The sequence below is a fragment of the Marmota monax genome, unplaced genomic scaffold (genome assembly GCF_021218885.2).
Source record: "Marmota monax isolate L192 unplaced genomic scaffold, Marmota_monax_Labrador192_F-V1.1 WCK01_AAM20220418_F8-fsc00092, whole genome shotgun sequence".
In the NCBI taxonomy this organism is placed as follows: domain Eukaryota; kingdom Metazoa; phylum Chordata; class Mammalia; order Rodentia; family Sciuridae; genus Marmota; species Marmota monax.
In genome coordinates this window covers 3,445,619-3,461,643 of record NW_026692583.1, presented here as the reverse complement: position 1 = coordinate 3,461,643, position 16,025 = coordinate 3,445,619, and the positions used below count along the sequence as shown (strand labels likewise).

At 39.5% G+C, this 16,025-nt stretch overlaps 1 protein-coding gene across 2 annotated transcripts in view; it reads left to right on the top strand.

Annotated features, from left to right (window-relative positions):
* Positions 1 to 525: 525 nt before the first annotated feature.
* The window catches only part of Pptc7 (protein phosphatase targeting COQ7), a 40,716-nt gene continuing 25,216 nt past the window's right edge, over positions 526 to 16,025 (top strand). Inside the window, exons 1-2 of one of the 2 annotated variants that reach the window (XM_046446165.2) lie at positions 907 to 1,038; positions 14,167 to 14,441. In XM_046446165.2, coding sequence (XP_046302121.1) covers positions 14,375 to 14,441 — 67 coding nt within the window. In that variant the 5' untranslated portion in view covers positions 907 to 1,038; positions 14,167 to 14,374. Of the gene's footprint in view, positions 1,039 to 14,166; positions 14,442 to 16,025 lie in introns of both variants that reach the window. The other variant, XM_046446164.2, reaches the window with a different exon arrangement.

Sequence of the window (16,025 nt, the reverse complement as noted above, 5' to 3'; positions counted from 1 at the left end):
GGGAACGGACCCACTATGCCAAAAAAAAAACTCTCCTTTGAAAATACACTGTCAGTCTAAACCCTTAAAGCATATTAATTGTGGAAGCATCAGTAGGTCTGTATATCTCTTGTTTTTCATTATGTATTCTATAAGACAAAATGTGACTCCAATTCTGGTTTCCTTCAGGTTTTTGTTGAAAGGGATGCTGCTGTTATTTTTTAAATAGCCTTTAAAAGATACTGTTAAACGGGAGAAATACTGTTAGAAATACTGTTAAAACGGGAGAAAACGCCAAAGTAGCCCACCTATAATTCTCAATAACTTAACCTAAGTCCCACATCTGGTGAATTGTCCTAGGTCCTGGACCCCATGCAGCCAAGTCCAGGAGACATTGTGTCCACACTCTCTGCGCACGCTCGACCTGGGTGACTGCATAGGGCAGCGAGCCCGAGGGGGCGGGGTTTGGACCTGGACCGCGAGTCGGGGGCGTGGCTGGAGGCGGGGCCGGAGAGGAGGCGGAGCTGCCGGCGCGGCCCGGAACACGCTAGTGGAGCGGAAGATGGCGGCGGCAGCGGCGGCTGCAGCCGGGACCCCACTTGGGCTGAGGCGGAGAAGCTGCTGGCTCTGACCTCGCTCTGGCTCCGGTGCGTGCGGCGGAGCGTGTGCGAGGCCCTGCGCGGCTGGCAGGGGCGGCGGCGGCTACTGCGCGCCGCCCTGAGGAGCGCCCCGGCGGCGGTGCGACTGCAGCTGAGGAGAGAGCCGGCTCCGGGCCTCCGCGTCCTCCTGTTCCCCCGACCCCCCGCCTCCTCGGGGGGGCGGCGGCGGCGATGTTCTCGGTCCTCTCGTACGGGCGGCTGGTGGCCCGCGCCGTGCTCGGCGGCCTCTCGCAGACCGACCCCAGGGCCGGCGGCGGCGGCGGCGGCGGCGGCGACTACGGGCTGGTGACGGCGGGCTGCGGCTTCGGCAAGGACTTCCGTAAGGGCCTCCTCAAGAAGGGCGCGTGCTACGGGGACGACGCGTGCTTCGTGGCCCGGCACCGCTCCGCCGACGTGCTCGGTGAGTCCGGCGGGGGTCCTCGCCGCCCCGGCCCGGGATCCGCCTCCCGGGGACTCCCCTGCGCGGGGCTTCCCCAGTTCCTCCGGGTGGAGAGAGGAGCCAGCGGAGCTCGCGTGCAGGGAGCGCTTACTAGCAGCCAGGCGCCGTGCCAAGCGCTGCGAGGCGTGTTTTCCGTTTGAACACCCCACCCCCCATTTTAGAGATGAGGAAACTGAGGCGCAGAGCGGTCGAGCCAGGTGCTCAAGGTCACCGCCTGAGAATGTGACCAGTCTGTTCCAGTCCAGAGCCGCACTCTTAGTCACTTGGCTGTGTCTGCCCAGGGCGACCTCGTCCTCTCCCTGGGCGACACCTGCAGGCTCCTATCCTCGCTCTGGTTCCTTCCCTCTGCGTGCCCTGAGGATCCCTGCTTCGCGTGCTTCTGACACCACGGCCTGGCCACAAGCTGCGTGTCGGGAGTCCCCGACAGCCCAGCCGCATTCTTCCACCGTCTGCATCGTGCTGGACCAAATCTCCATCCAGTAGCGGGGCTGCTGGCCTGGTGAAAAAAAAAAAAATTCTCTTAGTGCATTCTCCCAAACTGATCTTGTCCACTTGAGGTCATTGGGGTGGCGGAGAGTCTCCTTGACCCAAAATAGATTAGTTGAACCTGCAGCCAAGAAGGCTTTGAGAATTGGTCACAGCCTTTTCAGGCCACAGGTGCTTCCTAAGGCCTGTTGCAGTTAGTTCCACCTTTGGGGAGTAGGAGGTTAGGGAAAGAGCTTGCAGAAAGGGCTAAGTAGAATTCATAAGCAATCAAAAACTACTGTAATGTCTGTCTTTGGAGATTTTGTGTATTTCACAGAATTGTGTGTCATTAAAGCTCTTTTAGAGAATAAAGTACTTCCTTTGAAATTGAAGGACATGCTGTCATTGGATTTAGGTTCAGATGTCACTTTCATTTTGCTTCTCAAGTGAGATTGAGTTTTTGGTTACTCTAAAGTATGTCATATGTTAAGGCAAGGTTTGGCATTGGAACAAATGGTTCTGTGAGTTTTTTATGACAGCAGTCATTTTTAATCCAATCTCAGAATAACTGCCTAGTAACTTTGGTTCTAGTGTTTGTGAACAGGAGACTGGAAAGGTTTCCAGTTTAATTTATGAATTACCTGGATTAAATAAAATCATTTAGCATTTAGGCAACACTATCAATGTTAACCTTTGAGAGGAAAACTCTTTAGGGTCAGGGTTCTCACAGATTGAAATTGTACAGATCCACTCTTGGAGGCAGCATGAGGAATTCAGTATATTTTTTTTCAAAGACTATCAAAAACTGTCTTTCCCTATTACACTTAGAAGTGCTTTATGCAATGAATTTGTAACCTGTGCTGCTTTACTTATTTATTTATTTTCCCTTTTTTAGCTTGTTGCTGGGTATTGAACCCAGGACCTTGCACATGTAGGGAAGTACTCTACCATTGAGCCATATCCCTAACCTACCTGTGCTGCTTTTCAAGTTGAAGCTGGACTGGGGGTATAGCTTAATAGTAGAGCGCTTGCCAAACAAGCATGAGACCCTCCATTGGATTTCCCCAGCACTGCAGAAAAGAAAAAAAAAAAAGTGTAAAGTTGCAGTCAATAGTACAACAGGACATTGAGGAGATAATGAGACATTAAGGTTCACCTTATAAATCTACTTGTGAAATAGGCTTTTGCGAGAGGTATGTGGTTTCATTAATGATTTAAGGGTACAGTAGCCCCCTTTATGCATGGTTTCACTTTCTATGGTTTCAGTTAACTGAGGTCCAAAAATACCAAATGGAAAATTCCAGAAATAAACAGTTGGTAAGTTTTCAAGCACATGCCATTCTGAGTAGCAAGCAGGATGAAATCTTGTACATTCTACCCAAGGATTTTCTCATTGATTGTATTCACAATGTATACACTACCCACCTGTTGGTCACTTAGTAGCCATCTTAGTTATCAGATAACAGAGAGAGGGACCTAGTCACATAACTTTGATTACAGTATATTGTTTTAACTGTTCTATTTTATTATTAGGTATTGTTGATCCCTTACTATGCCTAGTTTATAAATTAAACTGTCATAGGTAGGTATGTCTGAGGGAGAACATAGTATACACAGGGTTTGGTACATCTGTGGTTTCTTGACTCCACTGGATATCTTGAAATGTATTCCCCAAGAGAAAGAGAGACTACTGTATTTACTGTATTTAAGTGTATCAAATTCCTATGCCTAAGTTTGATTTAAAAATTTTAGAATGTAGCCTTTTTAGTGGAGAGGCATATTTATAAGGATATGGGAAATTTTGTTCAAACCCTTTCTAAAACAGTATAAACTTAATTTCATGTGCTAGCATTCTGGCAGGAGCCAGGGCTAGTTTGAGGTTCAGCTTTGCCACTTAGTAACTCTGTGATTTGTGGTCTTGGGTGGAGCCTTTCTAGTCTCATTTTCCTTATCTAGACTAGAGGATGAAGGGAGTGGACTACCTGCCCCTGTAGAATAACAGCTTCTGACCAAAAGATCATATTTTCCTTTGTTTTGAAAAGATGGCACCCTTTATAATTTTGAAGCTCTAATAATATGTATTACTTCCTATCTCATTCACATGAACACTCTTGGTGGATTTATTCCATTTTGTTTTTAGCAGTAAGTTGGTAGTTTTTAAATTTCCTTGATTTACAGCCTCAGAAGATCTTTGATCTTCTCTTCCCAGAAAATGTGCAGAGAGACAAAAGTCTGCATAGGCTTTCAGCAACTTTAGTAAGTGCAAGTAGTCTGTCCATGCATTGCCTACAGGTCCATGCATGGGTATCAGATTGAGATCCCCAGCTCTGTACCTTTCCTGCATGGAATGTCACTAAGCACACCCAAACAGATGGTTATTTAATGTGATCAAGCAGTGGACATCACCCAGATTTGACAAAGATTGTGCATACACACAAGTGCAAATAGGGAGGGGAGGGGAACAAATAAGGGGCAAGTTCTCCAGGACTGTCCTGTTGTGTAGGAGCTCTTCTGAAAAGCTGTCTTGGGAGTCATCTGAAACAGCTTCCTAAGTTGACCTCATTTGATCCTTGACTGCCATGAACCAGTTCATATGATGGTGAATTCAATATTATTTAAGAAAATTTTTTTCTGTGGTACTAGGGATTAAACCTAGAACCTTGCACATGTTAGGCAAGTGCTTTACCACTGAGCTACTCCCCCAGCCCTTTTTATTTTATTTCGAGAGAGAGTCTCACCAATTGCCCAGGCTAGCCTGGAACTTTGAATCTTCCTGCCTCAACCACCTGAGTGGTTGGGATTATGGGCATGTGTAGTCACCGACCTCAGTGAGACTTTAATACTGCTATCTACTCTAGAAGTTGAAGTTATAAACAGAATGGCATTAAAGGCTATCTTGAATAATAATAGATTTATGTTGAACTTCAGTGCTTTTAAACCTTTCAAGTCCTATAGATAATTTATTTTCTTTGGACTGACACTAAGTATTTGCAACTCAAATTATTCATTGTGGTCATTTAGGACTCCTTTACTGTTGGAATGAAAGTTATTTCTTTTGTGTGAGGAAGAAAATGCTGTTTTGTTTCTTTAATTTAAAATAGATTTGTCCTATTAGTCATGCAGTGACTAAAAGTATTGGTGCTTCACAACCATTTTTGTAGTCCCCACTGGATTTCTTTTAGGAAAAACTAACTATGGTGGGTGTGGTGAGACATAAGGACCACTCCTATCCCCTGGAAAACTGGCAAAGGTACTCTCTTTATTAGGTTCAACAGGAGTAAATCAGTACCAGCAGGAGCTCTGTATACTTTTCTTGTTCCTTCTTTCCTATGGGAAGTCCTAAGTTTTCTTATTCTATATGGCATGGCTTCCTAGGTACACAAAAATATGAGAGCTGCCTAGTGTAATCTCTGGGCTTCCCACAGCACTAAGCTACTTAACAATAGAATCTAAGACTGGAGAATCGCAAGATTTCGAAACCTTGGAATCCAGTTTTTTCATATTATGAATGAGAAAACAGGTCAAATTACTTTAAAGGTACTCTATCCACTAGTTATTGACAGAACCATGATAGCACCTTATTCTTCTCATCCCAGTTCTTGTTCTATTATGTCACTGTCAAGTTTTCTTGATGAAATATGTGAATTCTGAACCAGTCTGTCTCTAAGTACTACTTTTCCCGCTTAAGTGTGTGTGTGTGTGTGTGTGTGTGTGTAACTTCTTTATTCACTCTTGACTCATACCAGAATGCAACCAAAACTCCTCTGCGTGCTAAACCACAGTTTACAGAAACCACTTATTTTAAATGGCAGCATGGTCTGTGCCATGTAAAATCTGACCTCTGAATATTGAGTTATAAAGCAATTCTTACAAAACTGTGGGATGTTTGTTTAAGCTTGATTTAACTTGGAACTTAAACATGAAAATAAAACAATTTCATATTCCAGCCTTCCAGTCTGACTGTGGCCAGGATTTTGAAATGTTTTTTTGAATCTTGCCAGTCTTAAAAATAATCTTAAGGTATAAAGATTATGTGAGATTAAGCAGTAAACAGATCTAAATTACATTTAGGATATGGAAGGATGAAATAGAATTTGGTTTTATAGACAACTATGATAATTTTAATATACTTAATAGAACCTCTGTATCTGAAAGTAAGTTGTCTTTTTATAAAAAGTAACCATTTTGGGAGAGTGTGTGCACACTAATTTGTCTTTGAAGATGGCTTTGGAATTCATTGATACTTCAAATCGTGTTAGGAAACCGTTCTCATGGTCATATTTTTCTTAAAGTCTTAATTTCAGTTTGATCTACCTGTTGGAAGTTTTAAAAAAAATTAGGCTGTATAATTCACATGCCATAACATTTAGGCCTTTAAAGTATACATTTCAGTAGTTTTACACTCACTACAGTGTACAGCCACTATCACTATTCCAGAACTTTGTCATATCCCCAGAAGAGATCCACTACCCATTAGTAGTCATTCCCCAGTCCTCTGTCTCCCAATCCTTGGTAACACAAAGTAGATTCTGTCTCTGGATTTGCCTATGCTGGACATTTCATATAAATGGAATCACACAATATGTTACACTTTGTGACTGTTTTCTTTCACTTAACATGATGTTTTCAAGGTTCATATTGGAGCATGTGTCAAAACTTTTTGTTTCCCCCCAAATGACTGAATAACATTGCATTAAGTGAATATACTACAGTTTGTTGATCCATTCATTCATTGATAGCCCCTGGGTGGTTTTCATATTTTGGTTGTTGTATATAGTGCTCTACACACATGTATAAGCTTTTGTGTGGAAAAGTTTTTAACTTTCTCAAGTGTATACCTAGGAGTGAAATTCTTGGGTCATATGGTAACTCTGTTTAACTTTGCAAAGCATATTGTTTTAATGTATAATATTTTTTTATATAAGGGAAATTTTTTTAAAATTGCAGTCATCAAATATTTAAGTTCTGAGATAAGTTGGTGCTTTTAATATTCCTGATTTTATAAGAATCTATGTGTTTTCAAGAGAAAATTGTGGAATGTTAAGAAGTATAAGAATTCTGGTTTTAATAAAAGAACCATGTAGTACTAAAAGAAGAACAGGGTCTAGGAAGCTACTGACTAGTTGTTTTCTGACTTCTGAATGTTCTTTTATTCTGTAATAAGATTATAGGATTGATGGATAGGGAAGTTTGCTGTTTGCTTTTCAAACTCCTGCTTCTTGGGCAAGGGATATAGCTCAGTGGTAGAGTGCTTGCCTAACATGCATGAGGCCCTGGGTTCAATTCTCAGTACCAAAATAAATAAACCCCTGCTCCTTGATATTTGTCTCAATTTTGCTACATGGGTATATTGTATTTTTTTTTTAAATAAAATACTTATAAGGCACCTTTATTTTTAAACTTTCTTATTTGTTATTTCTTATTTGTTTAGAGCTACTTCACAAATGTGCAATCTAGAGATTGTTTGCTTTAGTTAAAATTTTCTTAATTTTTACTGCTTCTCTCTTATCTTTCTTTAATCTGAATCCTCTAGAGGATTCTGGATGAATCTTCATTTTAGGGTTGGGGATACCAGGGATTGAACCAGGGGATGCTTAACTACTAAGTCACATCCCTAACTTTATTTTTTTATTTTGAGAGGGTCTCGCTAAGCTGCTCAGGACCTCACCAAGTTACTGAGGCTAGCTTAGCACTTTCTTTTTAATTTTTTTTTTTAGTTGTAGATAGACACATACCTTTATTTTATTTACTTATTTTTATGTGATGCTGAGGATGGAACCCAGGGCCTCACACGTGCTAGCTGAGCACTCTACCACTGAGTCATAACTCCAGCCCTAACTTTGCACTTTTGATCCTCTTGCCTCAGCCTCCCCTGCTGGGATTACAAGTGTGCATCTCATGCATCCAACTGGATTAATCTTTTTGTAAAGCAAGTAATTGGATTTTAAAAGCATAACTGTTTATAATTTTTAGATGATACGCTTTTGTAAAGAGATTTTAAATTGCTGGAGAAGGTAGAATACATATAGAAGCTGGTTGTGGAGGATTTGCGGGGGAGGAGTGTTGGGTGGTAGGAGGCAGTTCCCTGAACTTTAGCATGGCTTTATGAAACCAGGCAGTCCATAGCCTGAATGGTTTTAACAGTGTCCAAGTGGAGTTTGTACTCCAGAAACACTACACCAGGTCAGCATATGACCTACAACCATGTCCTTTGAGTAGATCAAAAACTTATGTCAAGTTCAAGCTAAATGTCAAATTCATTTTATATAGATCTCCATGCCTTTTAGAGAGACCTTACCTAGGGCTTGACATTCAGAATTTTCAGGAAACTGCTTTGGAAAAATAAGTTATCAGTATTTTATTTCTAATGAAATTTAACTTTAGTCAGTTGAAAATAGTGTGACTTGTGAGTTTGCCTTTCAAAATTAGCTGATACCTTTTGGTCTTTTTTTATGAAGAAAAAAGATCCTAATATTTTTATTAGTAGTAAAATTTATGGATCTGTCTTTTATTTGAGTGTTGTTTTCTCTTTCCCTGAAATCTAAAATTATTTGTTTCCTATTAGATGTTTCACAAAGTCACAACATAAATTCAGACTTTTTGCAAAAGCCCAACCTCCTGCAGAGGGTATTAGACTGATAATGAACATTTAAACTTGAGTTGGCATTTGGAACAGCTTTTTAAATTCAGTTTAAAAATTTCAAAAAGGTAAAAAAATGCTAAGTACTTTTGAATAAGATCTCAAACAGGATTGAGGAGAGGGGATAGGTACTTTAAAAGAGTGAAAAGTATTTCATGCTGTTTCTTCTAAGCCAGCTATTAAATTTCTCAAAACACATGTCAACCACTACATTATGTAGTGCTTTATATTTTATGTTGTACATTTTTAAATCTTTTTTTAAAATTTTGTTTTTAGTTGTTTGATGGACCTTTATTTTATTTATTTATATATGGTGCTGAGAATTGAACCAAGTGCCTCACACATGTGAGGTAAGCACTCAACCACTGAGCCACGACCCCAGCTCTTAAGTCTTTATAACTCTTTGAAGTAGCTGCTCTTATCTTTAATCTGAATGTTTCTGCATCTATAAAGTTAACTGGCAGTAAGATTGGTACATGTCCATAGTTTGGACTTGATCCTAGTTGATCCTCTTGCATGTCTAGTGCTTTCAAATGAACGGTTCTTTTTTGTGCTTATAAAAGTAACACCTATTCAGAAAAGTACCATATAAAATACCTATAACTCATAACTCAGCTATAATCAGTGTGATTCCTTCCAGCTTTTGTGTGTGTAATTGTACGTCTGTACACTATTAAACAAGATTGGGTTAACATGTATTCTGCCCTGTCTTGCTTTTTGAAATATAAGTTGGCAGTATTTCTGTGCTGATAAACATATCTGGGTCATTTTTTCCTGCATGTATAGTCTATAATTTATTAAATCAATCCTCTATTTTTATTTTTAGTTTAGATTGTTTCCAATTTTCTCTTATAAATAACACCAGGTGAATATCTCTTTAAATCTGAATATTTCCTTAGAGTATATTCCTTGAAGAGGAGTTCTGGGTCAAAGGCAATGAGCATTTGTGAAGCCTTTGATGTAAATATTCCCCTCCAGCTTAGACTATTTTGTGCTATTTATTAGATATTCAGTTGCTTTCTTTCATTAGTAAGCCTATTGTACATCTTGAGTTTGTCACATTTAACTTTTACAAAATTTCCAGGTTCTTAAACAGTTATTTTGAGGTGTGAATAGTTTATTTTTGTTAAACAGTTCTAGAATTGACTGAATTGTTGGTATGAATCCCAAGGACTACTAAATGACTGCAAAAACTTTGCCAGGGACTACAAAAGTGACTTCCTACAAAGAGTGCTTTCTGTTGAAGGACCCAGTACTGTTTTTACTCAGGCCAATTCCTCCACATTTTTGCACTGATTTTTCTTTTACTCATTAACAGACTGAAAAGAAAGAGAATTTATCTCCTTATGAACTGCTGTGACTGTACATTTTGATCTTTAAAGAATACCGTCGTCTAGCAAGTTTTTGAATTGGTAGTTTTTTGACTTGTGCTGTCATTTGAGGTTGATGCAAAAGGCTGCACTGAATGAAGTAAACAAAAATGCTTGTTTTAACTTCATTGTTTGAATAGCAGTGTTGGATAGGAAAACAGGTTTGAGCTATTTGCATAACAGCTGGAAGACTGTTCATGACCTTTAGATTGACCACTAGTTGGTAATAAAGTGCTTTTTTTTTTTTTTGAGAGAGAGAGGGAGAATCTTTTTTTTTGTTTTATTGTAGATGGACACAACACAATGCCTTTATTTTTATGTGGTGCTGAGAATCGAACCCAGGTCGAGCCTGTGCTAGGCGAGCGCTCTACTGCTGAGCCACAATCCTAGCCCAAGTTTCCACTTTTTAAAAAATAACTTTATTTTATTTATTTGTCTATTTTCTTTTTAATGTGTTGCTGAGGATTGAACCAGTGCCTCACACATGCTAGGCAAGTGCTCTACCACTGAGCCACAACCCCAGCCTTCATGCATTGTTTTTAAAACCATTTCTCTTGGTTCTTGAGCTGCCACTTTGATCTGATCATTGTTTTTCTCGTTAATGTATACTGAATTCACTGGACAATCAAAGGTCTTTGAATGATAGGGTGTGTTGTAAATACATTCTATACATATATATTAATTTATTTACAGATCTTTTGAATTCAGTGAAGTCAATTAATACTTATCTGTAACCATCTTATTCTTTTATCAGGATTTTAAAATTGAAAAATAGTTGACTTGACTCTTAGTGGCTTAAGGGAGATAAACTTTTTCAACACTTTAGTCAGGTTTTGTAACTGAAGTAAAAGAATAAGGAACAATGTTTCTGCTTTATGAGTCATTATCAAAGTTTCTCTGAAAATATGTACATGTTGCAGTGTAATAAGGGCAAAGGATAAATTGGAAAGTCTGAAATGAAGCCTTTGCTTCAAACTAGCTCATGCAATAAATATAATTTTTTTTAATATTTATTTTTTAGTTGTACTTGGACTCAATACCTTTATTTCACTTATTTATTTTTACGTGATGCTGAGGATCGAACCCAGGGTCTGGCTTGTGCAAGGTGAGCGCTCTACTGCTGAGCCACAATCCCAGCTCAATAAATATAATTTTGTATGAAATATATAGTTGTATTTGTTAACCTTTATTTTATCAGGAGTTTCTAAAACAGGCTCCTTTTTCTCTCAGTGTGATTTGGAGTCCCAGAATCTAGACCTAGACAAAGAAATTCAAGAGAGAATTTGTTCTCTTGTCCCTCATTTCACAGAGGAGGAAACTAAAGCTTAGAGAATTTGGCTAATGCCCTGGGTTCATTCGGTAGCAAAGAAAGCAGAGAGTGGGGTTATCTCCAAACCTCTCTTCAGCATTCTGTTTGACAGCTTTCTCTTTTCTCAGTTCATGTGTGAAGGATCTCGCACTGAACTCCATCCAGGACAAAATACCTTGTGTAATACCAGAATTTGAGGCTGGGTTCCTTTTCTTTGGAGTTTTTAGGTGACAGTTTGTATACCAGTGCATAGGTATTCACATAACAAAGTGTAGGTATTCTTTTTTTTTTTTTTAATATTTACTTTTTAGTTGTAGTTGGATACAATACCTTTATTTAGTTTATTTATTTTTACGTGGTGCTGAAAATTGATCCCGAGGTCTTGCACGTGCTAGGCGAGTGCTCTACCGCTGAGCCACAACCCCAGCTCACAAAGTGTAGGTATTATAACTTTTCTTTGCAATCAACTGAATTCATGGTTTATTGGTTTCTTCCTGTTAGACCTTGAACAGGTGCTGTGAAAAGACTAAGATGGAAAAAGAAAAAGATTTCAACCCTCAAGTTTCAAAGTCTATAGAGGAAGGCAAATAGATGGACAGGACAGTATAAAAGAACATACATTAGATGTGTGAAGCACAGAGTCAGGTCTAGAGAGATGGGCTTTTTTGTAAGTTGAGGTAAATGAGAAGAATGGTGAGACTCTCCAGATTGTCTCAGATTGAGACTGAGTGCTGAGCTCCAAACTACAGCTGTCTTAAATGCTGAAGCTGGGATAAGGAAGGCTATTGACAATTGCTGTTAGAAAGTAGACTGAGACTTGGGCTGGGGATGTGGCTCAAGCGGTAGCGCGCTCGCCTGGCATGCGTGCGGCCTGGGTTCGATCCTCAGCACCACATACAAAAATGTTGTGTCCACCGAAAACTAAAAAATAAATATTAAAAAATTCTCTCTCTCTCAAAAAAAAAAAAAAAATAGACTGAGACCAAATTGTTGAAGGCCACAATTGCTATGTTAAGGAATATTGTTTTTTTTTTTTTGGTAGGAAGCTATAAAAGATATTTTTGCTTTTGTTGAGTTGGGTTATTTATTTATTTGTTTATTTATTTATTTTTGTAGTTGTAGATGGGCAGAATGCCTTTGTTTTGTTTATTTTTATGTGGTGCTGAGGATCAAACCCAGTGCCTCATGCATGCTAGGTGAGCTCTCTGCCGCTGAGCCCCAGCCCCAGCCGTGGTTTGGTTATTTTTGAAGAAGCAGCACATTCAAATGATTCAGCATGGTTATCAAAATGGTACAAAGTGAAGTCTCCTCCTCACTCTTGTCTGCTAGCTACAAAGTCCCTCATCTAGGAGGTAACTAATATTACTAGTTTCTTATGTTTCTGTTGAGAGAATGTTTTAAACACATACAAGCAAATAAGGATAGCATGTACATGCCAGGTGTTTAGAGGAGTAACATGGACATAGCCATGTTGCGAAAAGATAAGTTGATATAAAAGGTGTAATGGGAGGGGCCGGGGTTGTGGCTCAGTGGTAGAGAGCTCGCTTAGCGTGCATGAGGCACTGGGTTCGATCCTCAGCACCACATAAATGTAAAATAATGATACTGTGTCCACCTAAAACTAAAAAATAAATATATATATTTTTTAAAAAGGTGTAATGGGAGAACAGAAGGAAAGACCAATTAGGGAGCTACTGAAATAATCTGAGCTAGAAAGGGTTTTAGTTAGCCAGTGGAAAGTCATTGGGCTCCAAACATATTGCAAACAATCAATAGGACTTGGTGGTAATAGGACATAAAGGATGAAAGGGAGGTTGAAGTTGGTTTGCACCTGGCAGATTCTTTAAGGCTTCTGTCCTGGAAATATGGGTGGTTGCAATCCAGGAAATGCAAGAAAAGGTTCAAGTTTGAAAATAGAAGACAGATTTGGTGCAAAAGGCATTTTAGAGGCAGAATCATCAGGCTTGTGGGGTGCTTGAATACAGCTAACCTGGATTGAGTTCTAAGTGCTGGGGCAGTGAGGCTTGTTAGAGTCACCTGTTCCCAAACACCTAGCCCACACTGGGCTTACCCTATAAGGCTAAGCCTGGGCCTCCACACATCATCTCTAGGTGTGGCAAGGATTGAGAACTGCTGGGGATGAAACAATCATTTGAGGCACTTGGATTATTGTAGTGATAAAAGAAAATAGTCCACTTTATGTTTAACTAGATTTTCTTTCTTTTTTTTTTTTTTTTTGTGGTACCAAGGATTAAACCCAGGGGTGCTTAAGACTGAGCCACATCCCCAGACCTTTTTATATTTTATTTACTGACAGGGTTTTGCTTAGAGCCTTGCTGAGTTGCTGAGGCTGGCTTTGAACTCTCAGTCCTTCTGCCTCATCCTCCTGAACTGCTGGGATTATAGGTGTGCACCATTGCGCCCTATTCAGATTTATTTATTTCTCTTTTTTTAAATTAAATTTTCTTGTTGGCTTTTTTTATACCTTTATTTTATTTATTTTTATTTGGCGCTGAGGATGGAACCCAGTGCCTCCCATGTGTTAGGCAAGTGCTCCACCACTGAGCTATAATCCCTGCCTCTGTTCTTTATTTTTTTTTTTATTTTTATTTTTTGAATTTTTTAATATTTATTTTTTAGTTTTCGGTGGACACAACATCTTTGTTGGTATGTGGTGCTGAGGATCAAACTCGGGCCACCACGCATGCCAGGCGAGCACGCTACCACTTGAGCCACATCCCCTAGCCCTGTTCTTTATTTTTTATGTGGTGTTGGGGATTGAACCCAGGGCCTTATGCATGCTAGGCATGTGTTTTACCACTAAACTATCTCCTCAGCCCCCTAAGATTTCCATTTTAAATGAGGACTTTCTAAGTTTGAATTCTGACACATAGTAGGTGGCATGCACTGAAAAGATGTTTGGTAATTGAGATTACTTCAGAGTCACTTCTAGGAGGAAAAATTCATCTGTGCAAAGTATAGATGAATCTTTTTTCCTTGCATTTTTTTTTTTTTTTTGGAGATACATGTTTATTGTTTAGAACTTGAAAATGTTACTTTTAAATGTTAATGGAATATTGCATAGTGGTATATGTGTAACTGGAAAAGCTGAATGTACCACTCATCTTTTATACATTTCTGTGAGTGGTCATTGTCTTTTGGTTGTGACCACAGACCAGTGTTTGTAGAGCTGGCGGCATACAGATATGGGTCAAAGACTCCTTTTTTCTGATTGCTACAGGCTAGCCTAATCTGTGTGCTGCTAGTTGGACTTCCTCACTGATAGGCATAACTCTCATTTACAGAATGTCTGCTGAGCTGAGCATTGTGGCAGACACTTGGAACACATTATGCTGTTCCTCACACCGGCCCTGTGAAGGATAAGATTCTCACTTGCAAGCGAAGATACTGAAGCTCAGAGAACTGTCCAAGGACGCCCTAGTGTGCACCTCATCCTGGAGCTGGAGCTGGAGCTGGAGCTGGAGCTGGAGCTCAGATCTGTCTCCAGAGCCTATGCCCTTGACCTGTGTACACACTGCCTTTCAAGTCAGAAGCGATCTTCAGACTTTCTTTTATAAAGGTGTTTTTTTGCTGAGTCTGAATACTATTTAGTTATGAGCTTTACCTAAGCTAATAGTGGAGCAGAGACCCTTAATTAAGACAAATAGAAGTGTTGTTGACTTTTGTGGCCTCAGGCCTGCCTTTCCTTCCAAGGGACCTCCCAAATGCCCTAACTCATGCTGTGAATTGTTCAGCTGATTAATGGTGAGAGGTTTCTGGCATGGATTTAATAGGCATTTACCTGGAGGCCAGGTTTCTCTGCTTAGAGCAGAGCTCTTACCTAACCTTTTTGACTTGTGCTTTATCCTTAGTTTAAATCATAGGGAAATACTCAAAATGCCTCCTCTTCAACGTCTTCCAGACTCATTTTCATCCTTCAAGGCTCATTTCAGACCCTTTGCTTCTTCATGAATCCTTTTCTAACTCCTTCAGCTAGATATGATCTGATTCTCCTTGCTTTTGTTTTTATTGGTTCATATTTATTTTGTTTTATTATAGTCATGGATCTTAAATTTCTCTAAACCCCCACTACCACAATCATAATCCCTTGATTTTATGTTCCCATGAACAGAACTCTTAGCACATGTAAATCCCTTTATGTCTTTCACTACAGTGTCTCTCAACATGGTTGGATAACTTTAATATTGAATGTAAAGATAGAATGTAGATTTAATTAGTTCTTGTTATCTTTCCCATAAAAGTAACATATACTTATTGTGAAAAATTGGAAAGTATGAGACATAAAAAGAAAAAAATTACTCTTTGTCCTACCACTCAATGATTGTTAATTGAAAATGTAGAGTAAAAATAGGATTAGTGTTCACAAATTAAGAGATAGTCCTCCACTTGGCAGATTTATCCAAAGAAATTATGTTCTTTTGGGGTGGGCAGAGAACATGTGCCAGGGCTACATGTGACTCTCAGAGTGTGGTATTTCATTCAAGGCCCTTATTTTTATACAGGGGTGAAGAAAAACAGGGTAAATAGTAGCCTCTTCGATGTTAGGTCGGGATGTACAATTTAGAGGTTGGATGTGGTTCTGCACACCTACAGTCCCAGTTACTCCAGAGGCTGAGACAAGAGGGTAGCTTGAGCCTAGGGGGTTTGGGTGACAGCAGAACCTCGTGTTTAAAAAGAAAAAGGTGATACAGCTTAATTGTTACTAATATTAGGTTAATCTTAAGGACCAGAAAGATTAGATCTAGAAAGATCTAATTATAAAGAGAGAACTTTTCTCTCAGCTTAAAGAGCCAGTGTGGGTCTTGCAATTCATTGCTTTTTACTTCCTTAAATGTTAAATTATTTGGTTTTGTATAACATTCCCTAATGCCTAAAAACTAACAGAAGCCACACAGCTTTAATGGAGGCCCTTAATTTGGTAACTCGTGTATTGTCATTTATTATAATAACTTTATAACTTAAAATGCAACATGACACCCTGCCCCCTTCCTAAATGGTTTGTTGCTTATTCCTATCCAGACAGCATTGCTAACAGCATTTATCATGTGAAGAAGATACTGTTGCAGGTCAGATAGGAATGAAGTGACCTTTTCAGTGACTTAACCTTCAACTCTGCAGTTTATGGAGAGAAGGCCAGTGATAA